The 25,964-nt window shown below is 39.6% G+C and overlaps 1 protein-coding gene across 4 annotated transcripts; it reads left to right on the top strand.

Moving 5' to 3' along the window:
* ZFAND4 (zinc finger AN1-type containing 4) lies at positions 1-24,662 on the top strand. 4 transcript variants are annotated; one of them, XR_015222323.1, is made up of 11 exons: positions 219-254; positions 1,058-1,360; positions 8,638-8,713; positions 8,803-8,870; positions 10,625-10,811; positions 14,946-15,093; positions 15,907-17,088; positions 17,712-17,766; positions 20,089-20,206; positions 22,229-23,976; positions 24,244-24,662. XR_015222323.1 is itself a non-coding variant. In XM_086616244.1 (10 exons), exons 2-10 carry the CDS (start codon positions 1,177-1,179, stop codon positions 22,362-22,364), a joined length of 2,154 nt encoding a protein of 717 aa, XP_086472370.1. In that variant the 5' UTR covers positions 1-38; positions 1,058-1,176; the 3' UTR covers positions 22,365-24,662. The 4 variants fall into 4 exon arrangements, 3 of the variants coding, with proteins under 3 accessions (XP_086472370.1, XP_086472369.1, XP_086472371.1); XM_086616244.1 differs by lacking the exon at positions 219-254 and adding an exon at positions 1-38 and having other exon boundaries at positions 22,229-24,662; XM_086616243.1 differs by having other exon boundaries at positions 22,229-24,662.
* Positions 24,663-25,964: the final 1,302 nt, after the last annotated feature.

A 25,964-nucleotide genomic window follows, 5' to 3' on the forward strand; every position in this document is an offset into this window, starting at 1 on the left:
GGCCCGTAGGAGGGCGGCTGGCGGGGATGTCATAAAGGGTAGGTAGGCGCAGAGGCTGCCGGGCTGCGAGCGACGGCGCGGGCGGCTGCTGGGACGTACCCGTCTCCCGCGGCGGCGGCAGCTCCCGCTCCCTCTGCCGCTCCCTCTCATGAGGCCCGCCGGGGCTGGCGAGCCCCTGTGAGTGAGGCGCGGCAGGCGGGGCTGCGCGGGGTTGAGGAGCCCGGTCTGCCCCCGAGCGGGCCCGGCGGTAGCAGGTGAGGCGAGACCCCACCCGCCTTCCCCCGCACCTCCTCCCGCGCGAACCGGCTCGGGGGTGCCGATCCCTCCGGGGGCCTGCGGCGGGAGCGCCGGCCGGGCCGGGGCAGGGGGAGAGGGCAGTGCCCTAACACCTTCCTTCAGCTGGCCCCGCTGACATGAAGTGAGTCCCTGGAGAGCGAGGGGGAGGTTTCCCCCGGTTGTGGGCTGGGGGTGCGGCTGGCGGGGGCGGGGGGCCCCGCGTCCTGCCTGCGGTGCGAGGCCGCCCCGAGGCGCGGTGACGGCGGGGGAGTGGGCAGCAGCTCTCGCTCCTTTGTTTGCGGGCACCGTGTTCTGCTCTGCTGGCCGGGGTCCGGCCCGCCGCCCTGGAGGCGGGGGCTGGACCGGGGCGGCGGGAGCGCGGCGCTGCCGAGGGGGCGAAGCTGCTGTCTTCTCCTCTGCCCTCCCCAAGCCCGGACGATCCCTGATTTTATATCTTTCTGGAGTTTTTCTCCAGCTCTGACCATGCTGAGGGCTCAGTCCTGGTCAGGAGGCTTTAGACATTAATATCGCAGGTTCGGTTGTCGTGTGGCTTGTGAAAATAAAATAAAGATAAAAAGGTAGTAGGTATGACCTGGAACACAGGCTGAAACTAGAGTCCCAAAACTATGATGTTACTAACATCGTTTGTGGTTATCTGTTGTACAACCTAGATACTGTTTTAATGCTTTTTAATAGCTATTTGTTGTTCATCGAGAGTAAATTGAAACTCTTTAACAGCTATGTTCAGATGATGTTAGAACTATGCTTGTTTGCTTTATAGGTGAAAAATCCCAAACATGAACAGCAATGCACCACACCTGTCCTCAAAGCTGACTTGGCTAGAAGTGGAATGTAGTTTCCTGACAGATCTTCTTACAAGGAAGTTGTAAATCCTTTGTAATGGCCAACAAGAAAGAGCCTCCTTTTTTCAATGAAGATAATATGGGACCATTTCACTACAAGCTTCCTTTTTATGAAACTATGGAGCTCTTCATTGAAACTCTCACAGGAACATGCTTTGAACTGCGAGTTTCCCCCTTTGAAACAGTTATTTCTGTGAAAGCTAAAATTCAAAGGCTGGAAGGTACTGTTCTCTCTTATTTCAGCATAAATTTTATCGCTGTAGAGGAAGTCTTGTTTTACAAATTATGATTGCTAAAATCAAACCAGATAATTTAAATCACTTGTTTAGTAATACATGTAAGTTAGGCACTTGGTTTATGGCTTAGGTTTAATGGGAATTGAGTTGTTTTTCTGTTCTTTCCTTTTCCTGTCAGTTTATGACTTAGGCTCCGCTGGAACTGGTAATTTTGCTCTTTTCTCTTCTTGTTTGTTTGTTTTGTGTTTTTTTGTATATCAAGATAAAAAGTCTATGGTAAATCATTAATTGTTTTGATATTGTATGGGATATAATCTTGGCATTGAAAGTCTCTGACATAGGTTGTTTGTTAACTAGCAAGGTTATAAACTTTTATCTTGCAGCATGTCTGTATTACAACTGTCTGAGCATACTTTAAACTAGGTGCTATGGCTGTTGCTGCTTAGGTTAGTCAGTTTATGTTTATGACACTGCAGTCACAAGAGCAACTGCAGTGCAGGCAAACCCCAAAGGCAGTTCAAAGTTACTGATTTGAATTTTATTTAGGTGAGTGATTTTTTGCTGGTAGAAGTCTAGCTGAGCAATGCTTTGTCTTAAAGTGATGAACTAGGCACGTCTTGCAAAGTGAAAACCTCCTCTACATTTTTGAGGCCAGTCCTGGTGCTAATGCAAGAAGAAAAGATGTAGGTCAGTCCTCTCTCACTCCTTTTCCTCTACGATGAGAATGATCGTGCATGAAAGAATGTGATTTGAAGTATGTATGTATACATACCTTAGCTAACTTTGAAGCATTGTATCCTCTTTCTCCCTTGGAGGAGTTAAAAGAACTGCGTAGCTCTGCAAGCTGAGTGCCAGAGTTGCTAATTTTAGGAAGAGGGATCTTCTCTTTCCCCAGTATATCTGGATGTGTTTTTCATGCTTCTGTCTGTGTGGAATTCACTCTCTGGGAGATGTAATATGATGCTTTAGACTTGAATCTAAGGTACTCTCCTTCTCTTACGGAAGGAAGTCTGCGCTAATGCACGGGCAAAGAAAGTAGCTGGCACAAGTCTTAAAACACAGAAGCATTGCAACAATAGAGGTGACCTTTTGCTAGTAAAGTCACATAGTAGAAGCTTCACTGTGCAGGTAACTAGAGTTTACATCAGTAAAGCTACATGAGCACAGCTACGTGGATACACTTTTGTTTCCTGTTGATAGGGCCATAATTAATCACAAGTCAGAGAACATGTTGAGATGCTCCTGGAGGCTAGAGGTAAAACAAGAAAAGGAAAAGGTTTTTCTTCTCCATGATTTAAGTGTGGAGAGATGCAAACAGATACGTGATAGGATGCTAACTAAGAGTGAATTCAAAGGGAGCATAGGCAATAGAGTACAGGAGAAGGCAGGCTATCTGGACAGTATAAGTGGAATGAGCTTTAAAGGATGCATGAAGAAACCAGTGGGAGGTGTGAAGAGGAGGGATTTTAATTTCTTGTAGTCCAAAACAGGAGATTGTGAATAGGCATATTGAATTATACCTACAACTTGCTATTGTAGGCTGGGTGTGCTTATCTTATAAAAGCATCATAATTTCTTATTTGAAAAATAGCTTAGTAATAGAGTTATAATATTGCTTATTCAGAATTTCATTCATGTGTTATAGTTCATAGGATGATAAGGTAATTAATGGCTTAGGTACCTGCTATATAGACTTAATTATTAATAAACGTAAATTTCATTAAAACATGGAAGGTAAGAGTTCACTGGTGCTTATCATTGAATTGTTAGAAGTCAGCTGAAACACTGTGATACTCCAGAACAGAGTTAAAAGATCTGTAATGTCCTGATTAATATGATTTATGGGGGGTAGAGTGAAAACAGATTGATCGGCTTTGTGTGAAAGGGACAAACACATAATGATAAATTCATTTTATGTTGCATCTGGGGTTGCTATTGCATGTAAAAAAAATAATTAACAACTTTTCAGTGACAAAGTTCCTATGATAGTGAACAAGTTCAATGAATCACCCTGGGTGGAGTGAAAATCCTAAAGTAATTTTGCAGTTGTGATTTAGCATGGGAAGCCGAAAGCTTACATCTCTTCATGTTTCTGCTGCTGTATTTCACTTCTTATTATTGTATCAGGTCAACTTCCACGGGGTGTGAACCTCTCTCATTTAAGCTGCACTTCTGGCTGGAGAATGCCTCCTAAGCTGCTTGGGAGACTGTATAGGGTCCCTACTATGTGTATTGTCTCCGTGGACTCATTTGGGTGTTGAGGATCATGATATGTAAGCATACAAAAGACAAGTTTTGGGAAAAATAAAAATCCAAAATCATATCAGAAGTTAAATCTTTTCAAATGTCACCAATACCTCTAATTGTAAGAGGCTAATGATAAAATTAAATCAAGATGAACCGATCTTTGTCAACAACTGGAATATCAATAGCTGTAGACTGTCTGCACTGTAATAAGAAAGGCTAATATGGATGGCATGTTAGGAATTTTATCTACTTCTGATACTGTTGGTCATTCTTGGTGCCTTTTTAATGATCTGATGTGGAAAGGGTTTGTTTAGACAGCTGTAGTAGACATTGGTACCTTACTAAGAAGGCTCCAGATTTCCAGCTTCCTGTTTCTAGTTGGTTTTAGTCAGTAAACAACATAGGTAAAAATTCGTTAATGGGTTCTAATACATCTGAAGTTTATAACAAGTCTACTTGTAAATTGAAGTTAAAGCAGATCTGATGTATGTTTGGGTAAGATCCAGGTATTTCTCCTGAAATATGTTCCATGTGAAGTAAGTACTTGGTATCCAAAAATTTAGATTTGTTATAATGTCAACTTTGCAGCCACCTAGGGTGAATCAAGCCCAGTCTCAGATTCACCGAATGAGCCTTTTAAAATGGTATACTGGAAAAGAAAATGCGCCCTTTATCTCTACCAGTGACATAAAAGCTAGAGTACACACAGCCAGCAGCATAGCACAGTGTTGCCAGCAGTGCTACCTGCTCCATTGGTTTTACTTGTTATCTGTATTTGAAACTAGGATCATGTGTTGATGGACATGGATAGGATGGTACCCGAGTTTCAAGGTGACATGAAAGACTGAGCTTTAACACATGAATGGTGCTTAAAAATAGCAGGATTTCAGTGAAAGGGGAATTTTTTTTTTTTCTCAACTGAGAAGATCTCTTCTTGTTTCCTCTGTTGCATAAGTCTTTGTAGCTGCTGAGTTGGGCAAAGTTTAGTATTCTTCATTTAGAAACACCAATTTTATAAAAGGAATGTTCAGATAGTGTATTCCTAGTAGTGGTTAAGGTAGGATTGAGTCTCAAGGGAGGAGGTGGGGTTTGGAATTTGATGTTGGTATTATCATATGTTGGTATTATTATTATTATTTTTGTGGGAAATAATTTGTGTTCTATGGTATAGAGCGCTAAGGCTTTCATTTATGTAGCTAGCTTTAAAATAAGAAAAAAACTGCCATGGTTTGTTCAGTGGCTGCTTGCAACTCAGTTTTTTGATTGTGTATGTGGAAACATCTACCTTTTTAGATGAAAATTTAGGTGTTCTTTATTCTTGTATTATGGTAAAGGAGAAAAACAGAACTAGCTTTGGAGTATATCTTAATTTGGAGTGCTTGTGTTCAGCAGGCAATGACAGATGCAACAATAATTTTGTTGTTATATGCATGCGTACTGTTAATTCATCGTGAAAGTTGTTCTTTTTCTTTGGCATTTTTGCTGCCTATATACAGCAGCTTCACTGTAAGTGAAAAGAACTGGATGAATATCAAGCAGACTTCTTCTGGATGTTGTATTTCTTTTGATATTATTTGAATTGAGATTATGTCGTGATATTTATTACTACTTGCATTAGAGAAAATCCCTATGCTTCTGTCAGGACTGGAGTAAGTGGATTGCACAAATGTGTTTGTAACAGAACTGATCTTGCTTTTCTTCCGTGTACTACTTTTTTGCTGTCTCCTGTTTCCCTTCTCGTTTTCTGTTTACTGTGCTGATAAAGACTAGAAGCTCATGAAGCTTTTTTTTAAGCTTATGCCTTGTCTGAGCTGGGAAAACATTCCTGCAAATTCAAGGCTGTGCCCAGATCAGATGGTTAGAGCAACATCTGTAAGGTGTGAATAAGGTCACCTTGATCAGGGACTTTTGCGGGCCTGTATTCAGTTACTGGTGACTTGCTGCTGTTACAGTCTCCTTTATCAGTCCCTTGGATAAAGAGCAGGTCAGTACTGACTACTATTTGCGCTAAAGTAGCTTACTGTCATGCAAATGAGAGCTTTGGGCTTTGACAGTTATGAAAAGGGTCCTGCTGCAGTAAGTTGTGAACATATGCACCTCTTCCCTAGTGTTGCTAGTTTGTAGGGGAAAATACGACTGCCAGCCCAGCCTCTCTGTAAGCAGGAACAAAAAGTAAATGTTTAAGAACCTCTCCAGCAATTTCAACATTGGATGAAAGATAAGTACACTGTTTAAACTTCAACTTTGAAATGTTTGTGTTGTTTTCAAACATAGTAACCTTCTACCCAAAACATAAAATCAAGCTGGTTCTGAAATCTACAGGGCTTTTTTTCTGGATCAGACTTGACCAGTTTCTCTGGTGAGCCTACTTAGCATGCCAGAAAGAAGAGTAAAGAAGTGAAGCTTAAGTGTGTATCTGATATGCTGATTCAGAGACTGGATAGAGTACCTACCTCTCTCTTCTCCCTGCTGACCACTCCTCCATTTAGTAGATCAGGTTGTCAGCACATCTGCAGTCATTTCAGTAGAGAGTCTGAAAACTCTTCTGTCCTCCTGTAGCATCACCTGGCTAGCCCACTTCCATTTGAGCACTGAGATGTAGCTTGTTGCCCTACTTTCCTCTCTTCTCCATACGGATTTAGAGCAGGCCAGTGATAGTCACGTGCAGCTTAGGGAGAGAGGATGGTGGATGGGTATCTTGCAGTTCTCATTGTCTCCAGTTTTACGTGCTGACCCCATGTGCAAATGTCTTCTCAGGAAAGCTTTACTACAATCCAGAAAAGGGACAACTGATGCATATTTTCTTGCACCTGAACCTATAAAGCATGTACCGTTTCCTCTGTGTATAAATACAGAGTTCTTAGAAAGCAGCATGAGAATTAGTAATAAAGACTTGTCTGTTTCCCATTACGGGAGAGCATAGGCTTTTTATCTGTTCATTTTGTCAAAAATGCATTGTCATTGTTAAATGAACAAAAACATGTTTCACTGCGGCACTGCCAGTTGCAAGCCAGCCTTTTTAACAAATACTTTCTCAGTTTATCAAAGTAATTGGAAATTGCTCCTTGGAGGCTGCTGAAACCATAACAAATACAGACAGTAATGACTGTTTGTAATCAGAAGACTGCAAAACAACACAGAAAAGAACTTCACTGTAGACTCACTGGCTGTTGCCAGCTTGTTCCCGTTTTGTTTATGCTACAGACTTGAAACATAAGCAATAACCAGTTATTAAAAAGCTGGCAGTTGTAGTAGTAATTATCTTACTCTACTATATGAACATACGCCCCTCATAAATGTTTGTGGACTTTGGAAGATACAAGATTCATGCTCAATGCCATCCAAGTGAAGTAAATTTGTGTTGATTGTTTATAAAAGATCTAGATGTGAGCTGTGGTGAGAAAAGGAGGTGATTATCTTCTCTAAAACTTAAATATTAACAATGACAGTTCCTACAAAGTGCGCTCCCCCTTCTGCACAGGGATGTCCACTTAGCAGGTATCCTACTTGCCTGTTGAATGTGCTTGGAGTTTCACCAGAATTTGGTCCCCTTTTCTTCCTTGCTGGTGATGGGTGTTTGTGCCTTTCCTCCAGCTAGGAAGGGGCTACTTAACTGACCTTTTGCCACAGCTTGCCAGGCACTCTTGCAAGTCTTGGGAAGCTGAGATGTTTTTGGAAACCACCTGGAAGACTGATCTCTGTGTTCCCCTCTCACCGAATGTATTTAGGGAAGTCCTACTGTGTAGCATTGCTACTTGCACCCCTTCTTAAGTATCTGAACATGCAATGAAAAAAAAGTATAAGATAAGGTTATTTGAATGTAACCTTTTGGAAAATATATTTATTGCTTTAGCTTCTTAGTCTGAGGAGTACTGTCGAGACCTTTTTGAACAAGTAGTTCTTGGCCTCTGTCCTTTTTTATTTTAATTACAATTTATCAGGAATGCACAGTGAGATCATAATTACCTGAATTTCAGTAGACAAATTGAGCAACAATACTTCCTTTTGATGCTGAAGGAAAGGTTTTTTTGGTGATCTGAGATGTCTCATCCTTTCATAACTGTCCTAATTTGTACTCTATCCAAAATTTGGAAAGTGGCAACGTTATAGTAAAAATGTGTGAAGACCTCAGGTTCTACCATAGCTTATTCCTTTTATCTTCAATGCATATTACATCTGTATCTAAATAAGTTGGCTATGCAGTCGAAAAGAAACAAAGTTAATCATTGTGTAGAATATGGATTTTTAGTAAGGAACAAATATTCAGTATGCTTACTTCCTTTTAACAAAAAATGGTTAGCCAAATCTGCCCCAGAACTTGAGCTGAAAATAAGTATTAATGGATATAAGTAACAAAATGTTCTGTTGGCCTAAAAGAACATCCTCAGCAAAATAACAGTGTTTGTCGTGTGAAGTTTGACTAACTGCTATGGGACTGTATTGTACATGTGAACTTTCAGGTCCCAAACCAAGCAGTGATAAAAACACGTTTACAGTTGTCACCGCTGTAATAGAGCTGCCACTAACTACCTTAATGCGACCTTGCCTTTACTGTGAGTAATACAGATTATCAGTCTGTGATTAAATTACTCAGCAATTCTGTAGTTAGAAGTTTTATCCTGTTTTTCCTATCCATAGACATAAAGCTCTGAGGTACAGATAGCAGGAAAAAAAAATCCCCTGTCTGATGACTGGAAAAGAGGAAGTATTCAATAGACCTGAAGCAATTGAATACTTCTACAGATTTCTTGTTGAGCCGAAAGATTGAACTCATGTGTGAGCACAAGCCTACTGGAAATTTTAACTTTGTTGTTAATAACTATTTGGGAGGTTGGATGTCATGACTGAAGGCTGCTCGAGCGCCTGTGCTTGTCCTGCTTCCTTTCTTCTTTCCCCTGTGATTCCCTTTCTTGCCTTTCCTCCATTACCCTCACATTCTTCAAAAAGCAAAACTCCCCAGAAACCCTTCCATTAAGCTCCAATTTTAATACTCTGTTTTATGTTGTTTTGTTTAGGTATTCCTGTCTCTCAGCAGCACTTAATTTGGAATAATACAGAACTGAAGGATGACTATTGTTTGAATGATTATAAGTGAGTATAGAATAAAATTGCAATGAAAGTTTCTGATTGCTAGCATAAGCAATAGTGTGCTACAAAAATTTATTTATTGTTATTTACAGCATTTCAGAAGGCTGCACTCTGAAGTTAGTTCTGGCTATGCGAGGTGGACCTATTAACACTAGAAGAGGTAGGTGTTAACTGGGAAAATAATGATTTTCATGCAACATCTTGTAACTGTAAATGACTTTTCTTAGCTAAGCATTTTACACAAGCAGAATTCAGTTCCAAATTAATTGGAAAAATACTTGATAAAAATGGAGGGATTTTTTTCCATCTTTCTTCCTTAGTATACCAAGTGTACAATCTGTTTTGTTTAGCCTTAGTTTAGCAAGTATCTTTGAATGTATAGAATAATTAAGTCTTAAAATCAGTAATTCTTCACTTGCAGAAAAAATGATACTGTATTGTCATCATACAAATAACTTTTAAAGTCTGGTTAGTAAGAATCAGGCATTGGTTTGGTCTAATGATAAACTTGGTTATGTGGATCATTGTCGTGGTTTTAGGCTGATCCAGCAACTAAAACTCACACAGTCTCTCCTTCTCCAGTAAAGTAGAGAGGAGAGAAAAAAAAACAACAAAGGGACTGAGGGTTGAGACAAGAACAGAGGGAGCACCCACCAACCATGGTCCTGGGCAAAACAGGCAGAGCTTTTCTCAAAGCAAAACAGTTTATTAATGATTACTTAGAAGGACAAAGGGAAACAAAAACCGATTACTCGAGAGGACAGAAAGAAACAAAACCAGATCTTAAAACCGACACCTTCCCCCCCTCCTTTCCTTTTCCTCCCGGCTCTACCTCCTCCCCCCAGCAGCACAGGGGGCAGGGACTGGGGGAGTGCAGGTCAGTTCATTCCGTGCTGTTACTGCTGCCTCTTTCTTAAAGGAGAAGGAGTCCTTACACCCTTTTCCCCTGCTCCAATGGATCCCCTACCCACGAGGAAAAATCCACAAACTTCTCCAGCGTGAGTCCAGCCCACTGGAAACAATCCTCCCCACGGATTGCTCCGGTGTGGGCTTTACCACAGTCTCGGGTACTTAGGGAGCTGTAGCCACTCGCTCCGGCGTGGGTCGTCACTCAGACTCCAGATGCCCCTCTGCCTTGTCGTGCACCCCAACACGACCATCCTCAGGCTCAGGCATCTTCTCCCCACGGGCTGCGAGTGGGTCGCTGCTCCACCGAGGCCGTCCTGGTTGCAGGGGGGCCGCCTGCTATCTCACCATCAGCCGCAGGGGAAACTCGGCTCCGGCACACCTCCTCCCGCTCCATCCTCACTGACCTGGTGTCGATGCAGTTGTTTCTCTCAGATCTCAGTCCTCTCCAGGTGAACTCAGCCCAGTGGGCACCCCGGGAGTGGGGTGCCCCCGAGTTCCCCAGCTGGCTCCGCCGCCACCATTCTCCGTGGGCGGCGCCGGCCTGACGCAGGCAGCTGCCTGGCCGGGAGCCAGGGAGTGGGGGCAGTGCCCTCCTCCCTTTTCTGCTCGATCCTGGGCAAAGCACCTTTTCTGGTTCCCTTGTCCTGACTTAAATAGGGCAATTCGCAGAGGCGCCCTATTGGCTCAACCCCAAGGGGGATGGCAGTCTGATCTGGTGGCCAGAACTAAGCCTAACCCGGTTCCAAAACCGGGGAGGTCGCAGGGAGCAAAACCCCTCTCCTGCCACCAGAACCACCCCCCCCTCCACATCAAACCATGACAATCATCTACAGAGGAATGAAAATGGACCATTGTCTTGATAATTTTCACTTGGAAGACACTCAGCATGCCTTCTAGATTGGGAACTCTCATTGTAAACTGAGCCGAGTTCTCAAAGGTGATCGAAACAGCAATACTACTACTACTAATAATAATATGGTTTTATTCTGTTTTTTCTCTTTGTAGTTCCTGTGGAAGACCCTATCAGGGAAATGGCTGAATACATGGATCCCAGTAGAGATGAGATCTGGGAGAAAGGGCCATCCAACAAACAAGTTACCTTCTTAGTATATCGAGAAGGAGATCAGTTGAATTTCTTCCGTGTCGTAGACCAGGGAGATGGCACCTTAACGCCATTATCTGAATCTTTGAGGTAAAGTTGGTTTTAATCTTTGTATTATTCTTCAAAAGGGGGATGCTGTATAATTTTCAGCTTTATTTGTTGACTTTATCAAAAGAATATCTGGAATATGCCTGGAGTATTGCAAGAGTTGTGCCCTAAGGGCTACTAAAATGCTGTAACTGCATGGCCTAACAATACAGTAGTACTTTGCAGTCAGTGTTCGTGCTGACAGTCGTCTTCCACTGTATGTGTCAACAGAGTGAGATAAAGCTGACCTTGTGCTTGAGGCAAGTCTCAATGTTCCAGCCTTTCTAAAAGGGAACATTTCACAGGAGAGTCAATTTGGTAATAAAGATATTAAAAAACTTCGAAGTACTTTCTCTTCCATCTTAAGGCATTTGTTTAGTTTTATAAATATTTCTCTGTTCACAGCATAAACTTTCTTTTTCATATGGATATGACTTGACCAAATGATTAGTCAGGAATTTAGTAGATTGGCAGTGGAAATCCTGATAGGGTTTGTCTGAAGTTTGGGATAGACTTGGGGGGGAGTTAGGATTTTGTTTGTTGTTGTTTTTTTTTGGGGGGGGGGAGGGTGGGGGAGGAGAGGTTGTGGTGTGGTTTCGTGGTGTTTTTCTTTCAAATATACTGAAATAATTACCAATAGAGCTTGCCTTTGGACATCATTAACCCTCAGATTAGCTACTGTTGAGGTACTAACTTGTCTCAATCACTGTCATCCAATTGATGTACTGTTATCATCAGAAGAGCAAGTATGTTACTTAAGCTGCTGCGTTGTAGTAAACAGATTAGCAGTCTTTTTCCTGAAGCTATCAACATGGATAATATCTATTAAAAATTATATAGATTCTGTCTTTATGCTGAAGCTTTTGGGTAGATTTTTTTTTTTTAGCCCCTGAAGAACTTAGTATTTGTATACTCCAAGGAAAGGAGTCTCTATTCTAGGGACTAGCTGTGTTTTCTTCGAGGCTAAGGCTTGCACTGTTTTAAGTAACTATTCTTGTTCTTATTTGCAGAGTGAAAGCAAGAGCTTTGTACTGGCTTTATATTCAGGGTGATTCAGTGGGTTCAGAGCGATATTACTCTTACAAACTTCTATGAGAAATCTGTACTTAAAAACTACAGGGTAAATGAAATATCAAAGTTGGATTCCCACATAGTTACACAGAGTAGAAAGCTAGTGTTCCATATACAATTACTGCAGGGAAAGAAGAGGAAAGATACAAGCATGTTAGATCTGTGATCTTACCTTTCAGCTCCTGCACTCTTCAGTAAATAGCCACGTACAGTATCATGTGTCGATCTGAAATAAGTAAAAACCACCATCATTAGTAAGAACTGAGAACCTTGCTGCTGCATTTGCCTAGATACACTTCGGGAAGGAGGAGCGGACGAATGTAATTCCTGTTCTTGCTGATAGCCTGCCTGTTACCAAATTGATCCCCTTTACCTTTTAACTCCAAAGAACATCCAAACCAATCCAAAGAGCTAGGACTATGGATGCTATACTGTGAGTTGATACAAGTTGTGAGGAGGAGCTTGCACTTTTGTTTTTCAGTATAATGGGCTCCCTGCTCTCTGCTTACGTGTTCAGATTCTTGTGTGTGATGATTTTTGGTTTTTTTTCTGTTTAAAACTAGCATGGACAGTTGTCTGAAATTCGTAGTACTTCTCAATTAGATAATCCTAGTGTATAGATTAAATGGTAATTTGTTTGAGATGTAGCAAAACAGACGTTCTTCTGGCCCTTGCGAGGCATCTTGTTAAGCCTTTAAAAGCACAATAGCATGTATGAAAGTCAGATACGTTATGCTTAAGAAATGTGCTGCCCTCAGCCAAATGATCCAGGTAGGCTGGAAGCCACTTGAGTTGAAAACATTCAGCTTGAGTTGTTTCTCTTCCTCTGTGCCTTCTGTGGGAGTTCATTTATTAGCTTTTCTGCTAAGGCAGACGGTAACTTGGGGGAGAAAAGCTAATTTTTGTATTTGTTATTAGGGCCAGGTCAGACTTTGTGGGAGATGGAAACAGTAGCAGAGGTAGGAGAGAATGGAAACAAATCAGACCTTTTTGTTTGGTCTTCATAGAGGAAGGCTGTGAATCACTCTGAATACTAGTGTTTTCCACACTGACAGTTAAATGTGTTTGTGTGGGTGTACTGGTGACTGAGCATTTTGAGGCACCTCTTTATCAGCTTTTCTCACATTGCTTATGTGTGGAGCAGGATTTAGTGACTGCAATTTAGAAATGAGACATTGGTTTGGGTTTTGTTTTACAGTTCTGCAGATCATTTTATTTTATCTGTGGTTAGGTTAATGGTTAAAACTTGACAAGATGTAAATGCATGCAATGATTATTGTCTCTGGATTAAAAGAAAATTGTGGTAGAGGACTGGCAGGCACTTGTGTCAAAAGAGTTTCAGCAAGCTACTGATCGTTTTTGAGGCAGGCATTTTAGAAACAAGATCTCAGAAATGTTGACATCTGTGGACAAAGTAAATTTGAAATTTACTCATTGGAAAATGGGCTAATAGTATCATCAAGAACAAAGCTCCCTGTCCACGTTTTTTTATTTTACAGTCACATTAAAGCAAAAAATCTTTGTTGCTCCTTTTATTTTTTTTTTAGTGTTTTTGGGTCCTTTTTAACCAGAAAATGCAAGGAAAAAGGATAACAATTCTTTTTGCATTAAAAAAACTCCAACAAACAAAAAAAAATCCTAACCAAACACATGAGACGTATCACTTTTCTTTCTGTCCTTACCTTGTAGGAAAGGAAGTTTAAAGACTTGGTTTGAGTTGGTTACTTAAGTCTTTGTAGAGTTAAAGTTCTGAAATGATTCTTTAGTGTTGAATCTTTACCAGGAGAGGTATGTAATATGCATGCCGACTGTCCCCACGTGGAGCTGTTCAATTTTTAGCAAGAAATGACTGGACTATTTTACTGAATCTTGCTTTGAATTTTCCACCATCCTGCTTTTAAAGATCTGTCTCCCAGCTGTGCTGCCTTCAGAATTTGGTACCTTTTAGAGAATGGGTTTGGAGAGTCAGTGCAAAAAAACTGGCTCTTGACTAAGAACAGCAGAATATTTCCAAAAATCAGGTAAGATGCTAGCTCTAAGTAGTGAATTTTTTTTATTTTTTTTTTTGGTACTGACTTTCTCATGACTTTTAGTTCTTCCTTAGTCTCTTTTGGAGAGTAGAAACTTTAGTTAAGTCTACAAAAACATTTGTATGAACACAGGGGAATTATTGCCTGATTGTCACAATTTCTAGATGCTGACATCCTAATGGAAGAATTAAAACACTCTTTAAAATGTACTATATATACAGTGTTGAAAATCCATCAATTTGTAATGAATTGGACACTCCTAATGGTTCTTTCATTTCACTGTCAAATGTTGGATATGTGTTAGTGATTAATACTTCATTGCTTCATAGGAAAAACAAGTCTGACTTTAAAACACTGAGTTTTTGCATTCTGTTAGAATATAGAATGGGAAAAGGTAATGTGATGCTATAAATTTCCAGTGACTACTGGGTTAAAATATTTTGTCTTGGAACTAGCAATTCTAAACTTTTTTTTTTCCAAATGTGAAACTTTTTGGAAACCTAAACTGATCCTTTTTTATTTATTTTTTTTTTTATTTTGAAAAGGAGAAATAGAATATCACATCCACATGGGTGACCCCTCCATTTCCATTTATGGTGAGAACACCCCTCAGGATGGATAGAAATTTGGACTTTCCTTCCATGCCAGTGTCTGGTTAATTGGAAAACTGATGAGCTTGTTGTCTGAGTCACACAGTTAACTGCTTTGGCCATACCTTCAGGAGACATTTGTGGAACTGGATATCCCTGTTGTGGGGAAAATATATAGTGAGTGTGAACCAACTGTATATGGTATAACAACTCCCAGAAGCGTGGCTATGTTGTGATTTCAGCATCACTTTGTGTGAGCGTCTTATAAAGAATGCTTATGTGGTAAAGTAAATGGATTTGAAATGTCTTTGCATACAGTTTTACATAATGCTTTGTCAACAGATCAACTATGAATATGACTTTCTAGTTGTGAGAATACTCTACATTGAAAACATAATTAAATTACTTGATTAGAGGGTGAACACAAACTTTTTTTTTATTTTCAGCAGTGGTTCAGTTTATAATTTATATGCTGATGACGATGATGAGACAGAGGCATCACCTTCTGGCCAACAGATTATTGAAAATTCAATTACTATGAATAAAATGAAACTGCTCAAGGCAAAGATGGAGAACATGAATCTGAGTAAAAAGGTGAAGTTGTGATTTCAGTTTTTCTTTTGTAAAATGGCTTGAGCTTTCGTAGTGCTGGCTTTTCTAAAAAGCAGGTCAGTTACTTTGCTGTCTTGGAAAGTGATCAAGGATAAGAGGATTCCTTATCTGTTGTTTTAAGTAAATGCTACTGTTTAAATGTTCTGCTGTGGGGTATTGGCTTTACTTGGATCTACCTATCTACATTCAAAAAATTCAGTACTAATCCTGGATTTGTTTGCATGGGTGGATTTTTTTGGATGTGTGTGGGTTGGATTTTTTTTGTTTGGTTTTGGTTTTCTTATGATAACTTCAAGTAGCATTATTTTGCAGTACTGCACTGTAAAAATCAGTGTTTCTTTTAAGTTAAACTTCATTAGAAATACTGTAACTGAAAAGCCTATAAAGTTATATATGAGAATGAGATTACCTAGAAGATAAAACTTTATGTTGGTGTCCATGTCTGAGTTACCTAGATGTAAAATTATGATGATATTCTTTCTTTATTCCTCTTGTTCGAGACCCTAAGCTCTTCCGGATGACTTGGATGGCATTCTGGCTTCCTTTTTCTATTCCTCTGACATGTGGCCTATTTACTAAAAAGTCTTTTCTGATTATAATCTTTGATTTTATTATTCAGATGTTGGGGTGAAGTCTTGATGGCTAGTAACAGATGCATGAGTAGAAAGAATGATTTGATCCTTTCTGGCCTTACACTGTCTGAATTCATGAGAATATGATCTCAGCTCTTCGAATGCAACCATAATTCAAATACTAATTGTTGTCGCCTGTGGTTTTTGGTTTTTTTTTGAATAGCCTAAGAAAACTGTCAAGGTGAAACCTCGTCCGCCAGTGGCTCCTCGACCATCTAGTGGCTCAGTGGCTGCTGCTCGTCACCGTTTTTTAAAAGTACTTCCCCATATCGGACAGTCCTGTCTACCTCCTCCTGGGAATTCATATCCCTCAGAGTCTTCCCAAAACGCACTTTCAGCGTTGGCTACTTTGGCCACTGCTGGTAGAACAATGCCATCCACAACTAATGACTTTCTTAAGGAGGATGACACTTGGCAGAGCAACTCTTGGTCTCAGTCAGTTAGCAGCATCAGGTTACCACCGAAAATATCTCGTGTCGAACTAGAAAATACAAAACTACCTACAAATAGTATTCTGACTCCTGTTTCATCTCTGCCTGCAAATTCAGAGAAAGCATCTGAAAACATAACCTCAACAAGTGAGGAGGATGCTGTTTTGTTTCCGAATCTAACAAATGTAGAACTATATGGAACGGAAGAAAAACTTCTACCTGAAACAGATGCTTTTTCTCTGTTAACAGAAGCAAGCACCACTGAACAGTGTAGTGAGTTATATGACATAGGAAAGGTGAATCCAGAACTTGAACTGTCTGATGGAGATGAAGAATCTAAGATTGTAGAGCAGCACAGAAAACCTATTAGCAAAGTGCTGAGCACTGCAGCAATGGGGGCTGGTCTTCTCGGTACTCATGAATTAAGTCCTCAGAAAAATCTGCTTTTGTCACCTCTTCGATATTCAGCGCAAGTGGCACATCACAGTTCTCTGAAATCACAAGCACAACCCAAATGCTTTGAGGCTGGTAACTTGAGATCTACAGCCTCCCCAAAAGTGCTTCGATCGTTGGAAGTCCGCAGTATAGCGGACTCCTCTTTTTCTCGGACTGCTAGATTTCATAGCATGAAAGTAGAGTCACTTGGCAAAAGACCTGATGTAATTTCTAAAGCAGAGGCTAGGGACATCACAGATGTGGCTAACAAGGCATTGAAAGAACCTGTGAGTTCTGTAAGTAACTTAGGATTTCTGGCTTCGCTGGCCCGAAGCACAAACAGGGAAGGTTTACAGAGTTCCTGTGGGACGGGCAGGTTTCGGACTTCTGGTATTGCACTACCTACAAGCCTGCAGCATTTTCAGGAAGAAAGCTTTAGGAAATCTGCTTCTCCAAATGAAGCTGCTGAATATATTCTAGTGAGTACTAATGCTTCCAAAGAAATGAAAATTTTCCTATCTTTTCTGGTACTGGCATTATGAAAACTATACTTTCATGTGTGTCTATGTGCCTTTTCAGGGAAGGCAGATGGGGAGAGAGATGTGTACTTAAATCCCTGATAGTCTTAATCTGTTTTCTGAATTCCTGTTGGTATCTTAACTGCCTGTTTATCTAAAGGAGTCCTAGAAGTAATTTTTCATAAGAATTAAAGTGATTGTTCATTTCACAACTAAAATTATTAGTTATTGTAATGATAGAATTATGAGTGTCTGTTTGAAGTGTCATCTGACTTCTGCTGCCCGCTAATTGTCATTTATTCCAAAGTTTGCCCTGTGACTGGCACAGTATGTGCCTAGCTTCAGATCTTTAACATACTTTGTTGTTTTGCTGTGTTGTAAAGTATGGGGAAACTATTAAATAGTCATTTTGAGTAAGGGTTCATACTGCAAAGTTTTAATTTTGTGTACAGAAATCGTCTTGGACTCTTCGTAGGTACGTTGATTGATAAAACATTGATTTAAAATAAGCTGATACCAGGCTGCCTAACTTTTCATTTAATTTCCATCTGCTAGTAATTTCCTTGTGGAAATTTTTTTTTTAGTGTGCGCATGGGCTTGGAATGAATGGAAGTATTGCAGCTGTAGGGAAAAGAGTAGGTAAGTAATGTGACTTAAAAAATAATTGAAGATGATTCTTTAATCTTTCCTGATATATCACATATATAGAGGACAAGAATCACTTATCTTTGTAGGGCATATGTCTTTCAAAGTCCTTCCTGTATTACACTTCTGTGGCATGGTATAACTTTTAATGTTTTATGTAATTCTTTGACATACAAATGTCATCCAGATCTTAGGCAGATGTAACTGTGACTCTTACCTAGCCTTTTAAAATGCTTAATGAATCCTGCATGTCATCTGTAGACTTAAACATGACTTTCTGCTCTGAAGTTTCCAAAAGATCAGTTCTGTGAATACTTCTGAGTGTACTAAAATCAGAGCCGCGTTTATTGGTAGCATTGTCTTCAGGACTACAGTCTGAGCCAGAAGGATTTGGCAAAAGAAAAGCGGGGAGGAAGCAATAAGGGCATGGATGCTGAAGATTACTGATACAGTGCAGATTTTTCTCTCTCTTTTGTGGTGGGCATCATTCTTTCTAGCTTAGTCTTGGTAACTGTGGAGTGCTTACTGCTTGACATCTACTGAAAATAGGTGTGTTGTGCCTAGATATTAATTTCTTAAATGATTAATTCTCCTGGGAGGAATTGAATTGTCTAGATTAGTACTTTTAAAAATCTTAAAACAGTGAGCTGAAGATTTTCAGCACAATTAACTTCACATATTTGATTTGCAGTTTGCAGGTTTTTTCTTTCTGTATGACCTTAGGAAAAGAGAGGCAGGCATGTATTCCAGGATTTTAAGATCTAGGTATAGAGAATGAGCTAGAAGATCTTCAAACAGCAGCTGCAACAGGAAAAATTATGTACTTGTAATGATGCGGGAGCAAAAGCTGCTAAAATAGGTGGATTGTACCTTCATTTCACAACTAGGGGTGTAGCTTTGAATTGGCAGTCAATTAGTAAACAGGTCTGTCCTTACCTACTCCATGGTAAAAGAGATAATGGCCACATAAAAGAGGTAATAGCCACGTCTGCACGATAGGGAAGCCTACTATCATCTGCATCATTTTGGAAAGAACTATGAAGACTACACTCCTCTAGCGTATCTTATGTCAGATGAAAGTTTATTTTCCAAAACATTCCAGACATGAGAGACACAAAGTTGGTGTCATCATATCGTGCAGGCTCTTGAGAGAGCGGGGGCTGGTAATGATGTGTTGTATAACTGACCAAAGGACAGATTCAGTTTACATGTTACTGCTGTGGGGATTGTAAATGTGAGGACAGCACAGGAAAGGCTGTCTTCAGGCTCTGTCTTTTTCACAAACTGGGCTAGCTGATGCTTCTGAAATAGTGTGCTTTTAGATGATGAAGTGGGATAGCATGGACAAACATTGTCTGGAAGTTTCGATGCTAGATAGCAATGGTTGGTAGTGATGACTGCAACGTGTATTGGCTGCCTGGTGTTACTATTAAACATAGCCTACTGTATCTCAGCTGAGAAATAACTGTTGAGATAAAGCGTATGCTGGACAAAAAATACTTCTGAACTCATGAGGTCACTTTTGGGGAACATCCTGACAGTACAGAAGCACTGAAAGAATGTTTGAGAGGATGCATTGCTCACTTTCACTGTCCTAGCATATAGTAAATACGCATAAGCAAGTTGTGAATGAAGAGCTCACTTCTACAGAGGGAAGGAAGATGCCTTTTATTTACATTCTTTCTACTTATAAAGCAACAGCCAAGAATTACAGGGCAAAAAGTCAAAGGTAAATTTTTAAGTACAGAAATTCTACAAACATCTGCAAAGTGCCTTATGAAACCATATAGTTAAATAGAGGCCTGTAGTCTAATAACGTACTTTTGCAATTATGAAATACCAGCAAGATTTTTAAAAGTTGAAGTATTTATTTGGCAAACTTGAGTTATTAGCTACTGAATATACTAGGTGCTAGGTACTTGAATGCCCAATTGATTCTTTTGGAAAACCATTGTGTGCAGTGCTCTCCCAATCACATTACATTATGTGTTTTTGTTTTGCATTTGGGAAGATCATTAGGAGACGTGTTTCTTGATTTCTTCTGTAACTCCTTGCTTATGTGAACTTTTAACAGGTCTTAAAAGTAATGGGTCTAAGTCCTGCGTTGCACTGCCTCTTCCAAAGGTGTTCATAGGCTTGAGGTGTATTTTGGCTTCTGGGGTTTTTTTTTCCTCTCTCTCTAGGCTTTGGGGTTTCCACCTGAAGTATCGTAAGAAGTGTCAAATGAATCTGGGTTTCAAAAGATAACATTTAACTAGTTTGCGATCAGGAATAAGTAAAAATAAAATGTCTTTGCTGTCTTTCTACCTCTGAAAGCAGGTGAAGCAACCCATCTTCCACCTGTGAATGACTCAATTCAAGCAAAAAAGAAAATTACAAAGCATTGCTTTCTTTGTGGCAAGAAAACTGGACTGGCAACCAGCTATGAGTGCAGGTAGGCTAAGCACATAACCAGCTGTTTAAAACTGATGGCTGCGTTAACCAAAAGGTTTTCTATGCTGCATGGTATTCCTTAAGCATGGCAAATCAAAAGACAACCTTCAAAAAAGTTGCGATTCTCAGTTCAGCAAAACTCCAGGAATTAAAATCCAGGAATATTGTATCTGTTCTGCTGTTGAGGTGTATATTGAGGTGTATATTCTTCCAAGAAAATCAGGAAATGCATGGAATCAGAATGCAAGATACCAAGAATTAAAGAGCATGATTACAAAAAAAGAACAATGACATTTTATACTGGTGCAGGGAGAACTTGCTACAGATTTATGTTCTGCAAAATTTCTCAACAATAATTATATCATTAACAACTTGAGGAAAAACTGGTTTTGTTACAGTTTTTCAGAAAATCTCCCTCTGATCTGACCCCATTACAATACATCCGCACAGCTTGTGAATTTATACAAATTTATATTTGACAACTTTTTGATTGTGTGTTGTTTCTCGTGAGACTTCAGTCACCTTTGAGCATTTAGAGGGCATCTCAAAAGAGTGCTGATTTCCCCCAATGCATGACTTGCAGACAACACAATGAGACCCCGCACTTGGTGGCGATCACTGGAAACTTGAAAAAAACCCACCAAAAACCACAAACAAAAAACCCACACCACTTTCTCTGTTGATCATGGTTCTCAAAGTATTGTTTCCCACAAGAGACCCTTTTCTCAGTATCATTTCCCATGAGCTAGTCAAGGTTGGGAACTGCTGCAGTGTGAGGGCTGCATTTGAAGCTGATGTTGGTTCATGCTGATCCACAGCAAAATGAACAAGACTTCTGCCATTGCAGAACTGTATTGGAGAGTTTCAGGGTGAGCAACTGCCTCCTTACTGACTCTTCAGTCTTTGGTTTTGAAACAGTTTTGGACACTGCACGCTTTCCTGCTGAGCAAATAGCTGCGAGCTCTTCTAGAAGTAACTAAGCAGCTTGCTTAAGGTTAAAAGTGAAGCACAGCAAATTGCACATCTCTAAGAATAGCATTCGTTCTAGTTTCAAAAGGAGCAACCATATGACCTTTTACTAGAATGGAACATGAACCAAATAGAGAATACACTCGTATGAGAGAACTGATGATTATGGGACCAAGAACTAAAGAAAAGCAAATTTATTACCAGGCACACAAAGCCTCAGAAACAGCTGCAGTTTATTATGAACCCAGATAGATAAATAGAGTATTATAGTCTAATAGAGACAGTAAGTTGGATGAGTAATGCTTAATCCATTTCAGGACGATTTTGAATGATGTCATTGTTTACTGTCAAGAAGCAACTTTATCAACTAATCAGGCAACAGGACACTAATATCAGTCTCCACTTAGAGCACTTTTTCAGATCAGATACAACATCCAGAGTATGCTTTTCTCCTGTTAGGAGTCTTAGCTGCTGAGCTGTCAAGTTTGAAAGCAAAGATCATTATCTTAACTCATTGAAATCGCAACTTATAGTGGAAAGATGCACCCTTATCCAGTCATATGGGAAGTAATGTTCCATATAGTTAGTCTGCCTGATGTCTTTACAGCTGACTAAATCTGTGTTTATCAATGTCAAATGACTAATTTGAGTTTGTGCCAGGCAGAAGTTGTGCTGAACTAAACATGATTTAGTTCCATGATCTTGTCCTCTGAATTCTACCAACTGATGTTGTGTGAGGTCTTTAAAAAGAAACGAAATAAATGAAAGCCCATCATTCTTAATTTGTAAGTGTATTTGGTCCTTACTGGCTGGTTCCAGGAGTACTGACCTTGTTTAACTTCACAGCTGGAGAGACTGTTGGCTCAAAACTGCAACATTCAGTTACAAAAATGTCATTTTGATTACCCCACCTTAATGTTATCAGTCAAGGATGATTAGAATCCAAGCAGTTACATCAAATAAACAAAACATTATTAAGTCAAAGGGCTCCCAGCATGTTGGAGAGTTAAAAGCTTCTAAAAGCTTGTAACTTCTAATATTCTTGATTCTTCAGATGTGGAAACAACTTCTGTGCAACACACCGCTATGCAGAGACTCACACCTGCACCTACGACTATAAGAGTGCAGGGCGAAGGTATTTGCAGGAGACCAATCCCGTCGTTAGTGCACCAAAGCTTCCCAAAATCTAACGTGGTCGTGCTGCATGTGGCTGTTCTGCCATTGAAGAATTGTATTACACTGGGAGAAGCACTTGCTTAAACTGCATAATTCTGCCATGCTCCATATTTAAAGATTTGCCAAGTAACAAAAGCACATGAGGATGCATCCTATCGAAGAATAATGTGAACACTACTGCAGTTTAAACTTTTCTTCTTTAGTGAATGAAAAGTGACAGATTAGTTTTTAAAAACTTACACTATGATTTAACTGTTACTGCACGTCTTGTGTTTTATATTTGGGAAAGCTATTACACTAGACAAGTCTTTAAAGATGCACTTTACTAACTTTATTTACTGTATAACCAGACTTGAGAGGGTGTTGTAATGAGGGTGTAATGTAATGTCTTCTGTACTCTAGCGTTTTTCGTCCATTGCGTGATGTCTTCTAAGTTATTTCACTGGAAAGATCCTCCTCCCTTCCCTTTCTTCAAACAGCCTATTTTGAGATTTTTAAGGAGGTAGTGTTCTGCCCCTCTGTTCCATTCAGATTGGTGTTTGTACACTGTGTATCCATTTTGAAAATTACATATCATGTTAATCACACTTTCTTAAAATAATACTGTTTATATGACAAGTTTGTTTTTAAATAGAAAATTCCCCTTTTGTTGCCATTAAATATAAGGAACAACTTACTTTAACCTTTTTTGTAATCTTAGATTTTTTTAAGACTTCACAACTTGGTTTGTTAAGATGTTGAATGCTGTTACTGGAAGAAATTCTAATAAATATTAAATTTTATTCTGGTTTATGCTCTTATAAATGAACAGAATAACTTTTCCTATCTTACAGCATGCTCCTAAATTAAAACCTGGGCTTTGGTATAGGGGGGAGGGGATTCTTTTTTACTTTTTTTTTTTCCAGAAGAATTGGCTCGTATCTGTTCCTGTTGAGGCCGGTGGGAAGATTCCCACCGACTTCATTAGGAATAGTGTGACCACCACTGTGTGCTTTAAATAACCTCCTGAATTCCTACAGATATGCTAGCAAAGGCAAAACAGGTGATCAACAAGTGTCATATATTACCCTGAAGCCTTTGTCCCCTCCAACTCATACTGTACAAAGGCAGTTCAGTACTTGCATGAGACACCTCTAATGAGCATGCAGGTACTGCAGAAAGTGATGTTGGAGGAATATACCTTCTGAAAGCCTTTCCTCTTTCATTCCCTTAATGTGTCTGAAGTCTTTTTATAAGCTTACATTACTTGAGGTGTTCTAGTATGAACAAATTAATAAAAACCTACAACAAACCACCAAAACAAAAGAAACTCCTCCATATTGGATCTAGATAATTGAATGCCATTGTCCCTTTCTTGCCAGAGTCCTCAGCTACTCGTTTGTGGTATTAAAATTATCTATGCTGCGTTCCAGTTGAACAGTAGCAGCTGATGAGCATGGCAATCAAAAGTTGGGCCAAAAAAAAGGAGGAGGATCACTGAAAGGGAGAGAAGTAACTTGAAGTCTCATCCTTGGAGGAAATCTGTTTCATGTAGTCCACCTGCAACTTCTTAAACCTTCTGGAGTTTTCACAGCGATGACCTCAGGGAAAAGATGTTTCAAAATCGTTCTTCTGAGCAGTGATAAGGTAAAAGGGTAGTTCTCTGTATGTGTGTGATCTATAGGGTTATTCTTGCTGGACAAAGTGGCACCTAGTATGATGAACACATCGTTATTGAGTAGTGCTAGGTACTGTGAACATGCCTGCAGTTTTTATTTCATCTCCAGCGTGGGACAATATTTGATGTTGAAGGAAAAGAATAAGGAACAGGGCAAATGTACTAGTGTTTTCCCAGCAATTACTTACTTGCAGCTCAGCAACTTTCATAAGACAGAGGTATGGGTCTTTTTGTAGGTACAGTGGAGATTTGGTAAGAAGTGGAATTAATATCAGCTGTCATCATTTGTGTAAGTATGATTGTCAGGAAATTATTTTGCAGTGCATTAGAATGGCCATGCGCAAATTTTACAAGACTGCGTACCTGAGATGGGTGGCGGGAAGTCTCTGAGTCAAATCTTGATTGTGACTCTCCATTTCTGCATATGCGTAACGCAGTGCACAACAATACTTTTCAGAAAATGCAATGTAGTAATAATCTAATTTCTCTGTGCATAGCTTCTCATAATTTTTATTATACCTCACGTTCATTATACCGAACACAGACATTTCTTGCACAGAACTCTTCTGGTTTTGTTTGCACCTCCAATACTGTGTTACCAGTAGTACAGCCCTAAGAGCACTTAAATTTGTAATTAACTGTTTTAGTTGCTGATTTATATGCTGTTGGGTTTTACCAAATCCTGTGTTAGACTGTGCTATGGATTAATTAGTTTACTGTGTAAACTTGCCTAAATGGTTTGGTTTTCTGGATTAGTCAGCGCACTGTGATGCTATGCATCTGCTGTAGACAAATGTTTAGCTTTTGTGTATTTGTTCATGTAATTAGATCGTATCATAAAGCATTTACGTAACGGAAATTCAAAAATTACTTTGGTGTGTGCTTCTTTACCTTTCTGTCAAATATTTTTTGCATGCTGCTTTTATGCTTGAGGATCTGTGAGGCATAACCAGGCTGGTCTGTTGTTGAATGATCTCCAGGATTCTTGAGTCAAATTGGTAAGTGCCACAGAGATGTCAGAAATGTTTTTGGATCTTGAATGAAATATTTATTCTCTCTCAAATCTCTAGAAGGCCATGGTGATAAAAATCTATCTGCTTGAAATTCCCATCTCTATACAGTTTTCAGTCCCCTGGGATGCAATTGTACTGGTGTCTTACACTAATAATCTTCAGTTGTAGACAAGGCTGGAATTGTTAATGCATTATAATACAAAAATGAAGTCTTTCTAGCTTTTTTACATATCATGAATTAGACACTTCTGTTTCTTTTCAAGTACTTCCAACTTTCATAATGAGGCACTATCTTCTGGCTGAAAATTGTGGGTTTGGAAGTTGCTTGTGCCTGTAAGGAGTTGCTTCCATCTGCAGCTTTTGTGTTGGATCATGTTTTTCCAATTTCTGTGTAAATCAGGTTCATCTCAAAACGCACTTTACGCTTTCTCTGGTATCTATGTTAGCACTGAGCCACAGTTGCTCACATGAGGACATTCATGTAACTAAGAAAACCATGTGAAGCTATGGGACAGTTGTGTAAGGCTGTGTTGCTTCTGATTATGGTAGTTCTTACCCTTGTTATAGTTTGGGGTAGTTTTGCAATGTTTGTAATGATTGAAGTGTTGGGTGGAAAACAATGAAAAAAGATGATTTCCTTCCTATAGCTATTGTCCTGTTTAAAGATTATTGTCTAAAAAAAAAATCAAAAGATGTGCTTAACAGAAAGATGAAATTAGGCTGTTTCTTGTGAAGCAAATGCGTTTAGAGCCATTGGGATATTGTGAGTGGTAACTTTTGATTTTTAATATACAGAACAGAAATTATTTACTTTCTCAGCAGAAGCTTGCCAAAACAGTCTCCTGTTCTCTTTAGCTGGTCTCAATTCCTAGTTTATATTTGATGTTTCTAATGTTACTTATGTGTACCATTGAATATTAAAAGCATACCTGTGTACAGATAGA

The sequence above is a fragment of the Tauraco erythrolophus genome, chromosome 9 (assembly GCF_009769465.1).
Source record: "Tauraco erythrolophus isolate bTauEry1 chromosome 9, bTauEry1.pri, whole genome shotgun sequence".
In the NCBI taxonomy this organism is placed as follows: Eukaryota; Metazoa; Chordata; class Aves; order Musophagiformes; family Musophagidae; genus Tauraco; species Tauraco erythrolophus.

What these genes read in the sequence shown, in the direction of transcription:
- ZFAND4 (XM_086616244.1), top strand. Translation starts at nt 1,177, where the DNA reads ATGGCCAACAAGAAAGAGCCTCCTTTTTTCAATGAAGATAATATGGGA. An exon ending in CCATTATCTGAATCTTTGAG is followed by an intron (nt 10,812 to 14,945) that starts GTAAAGTTGGTT and finishes TTTTATTTTCAG; the next exon opens with CAGTGGTTCAGTTTATAATT. An exon ending in GCAACCAGCTATGAGTGCAG is followed by an intron (nt 20,207 to 22,228) that starts GTAGGCTAAGCA and finishes TTGATTCTTCAG; the next exon opens with ATGTGGAAACAACTTCTGTG.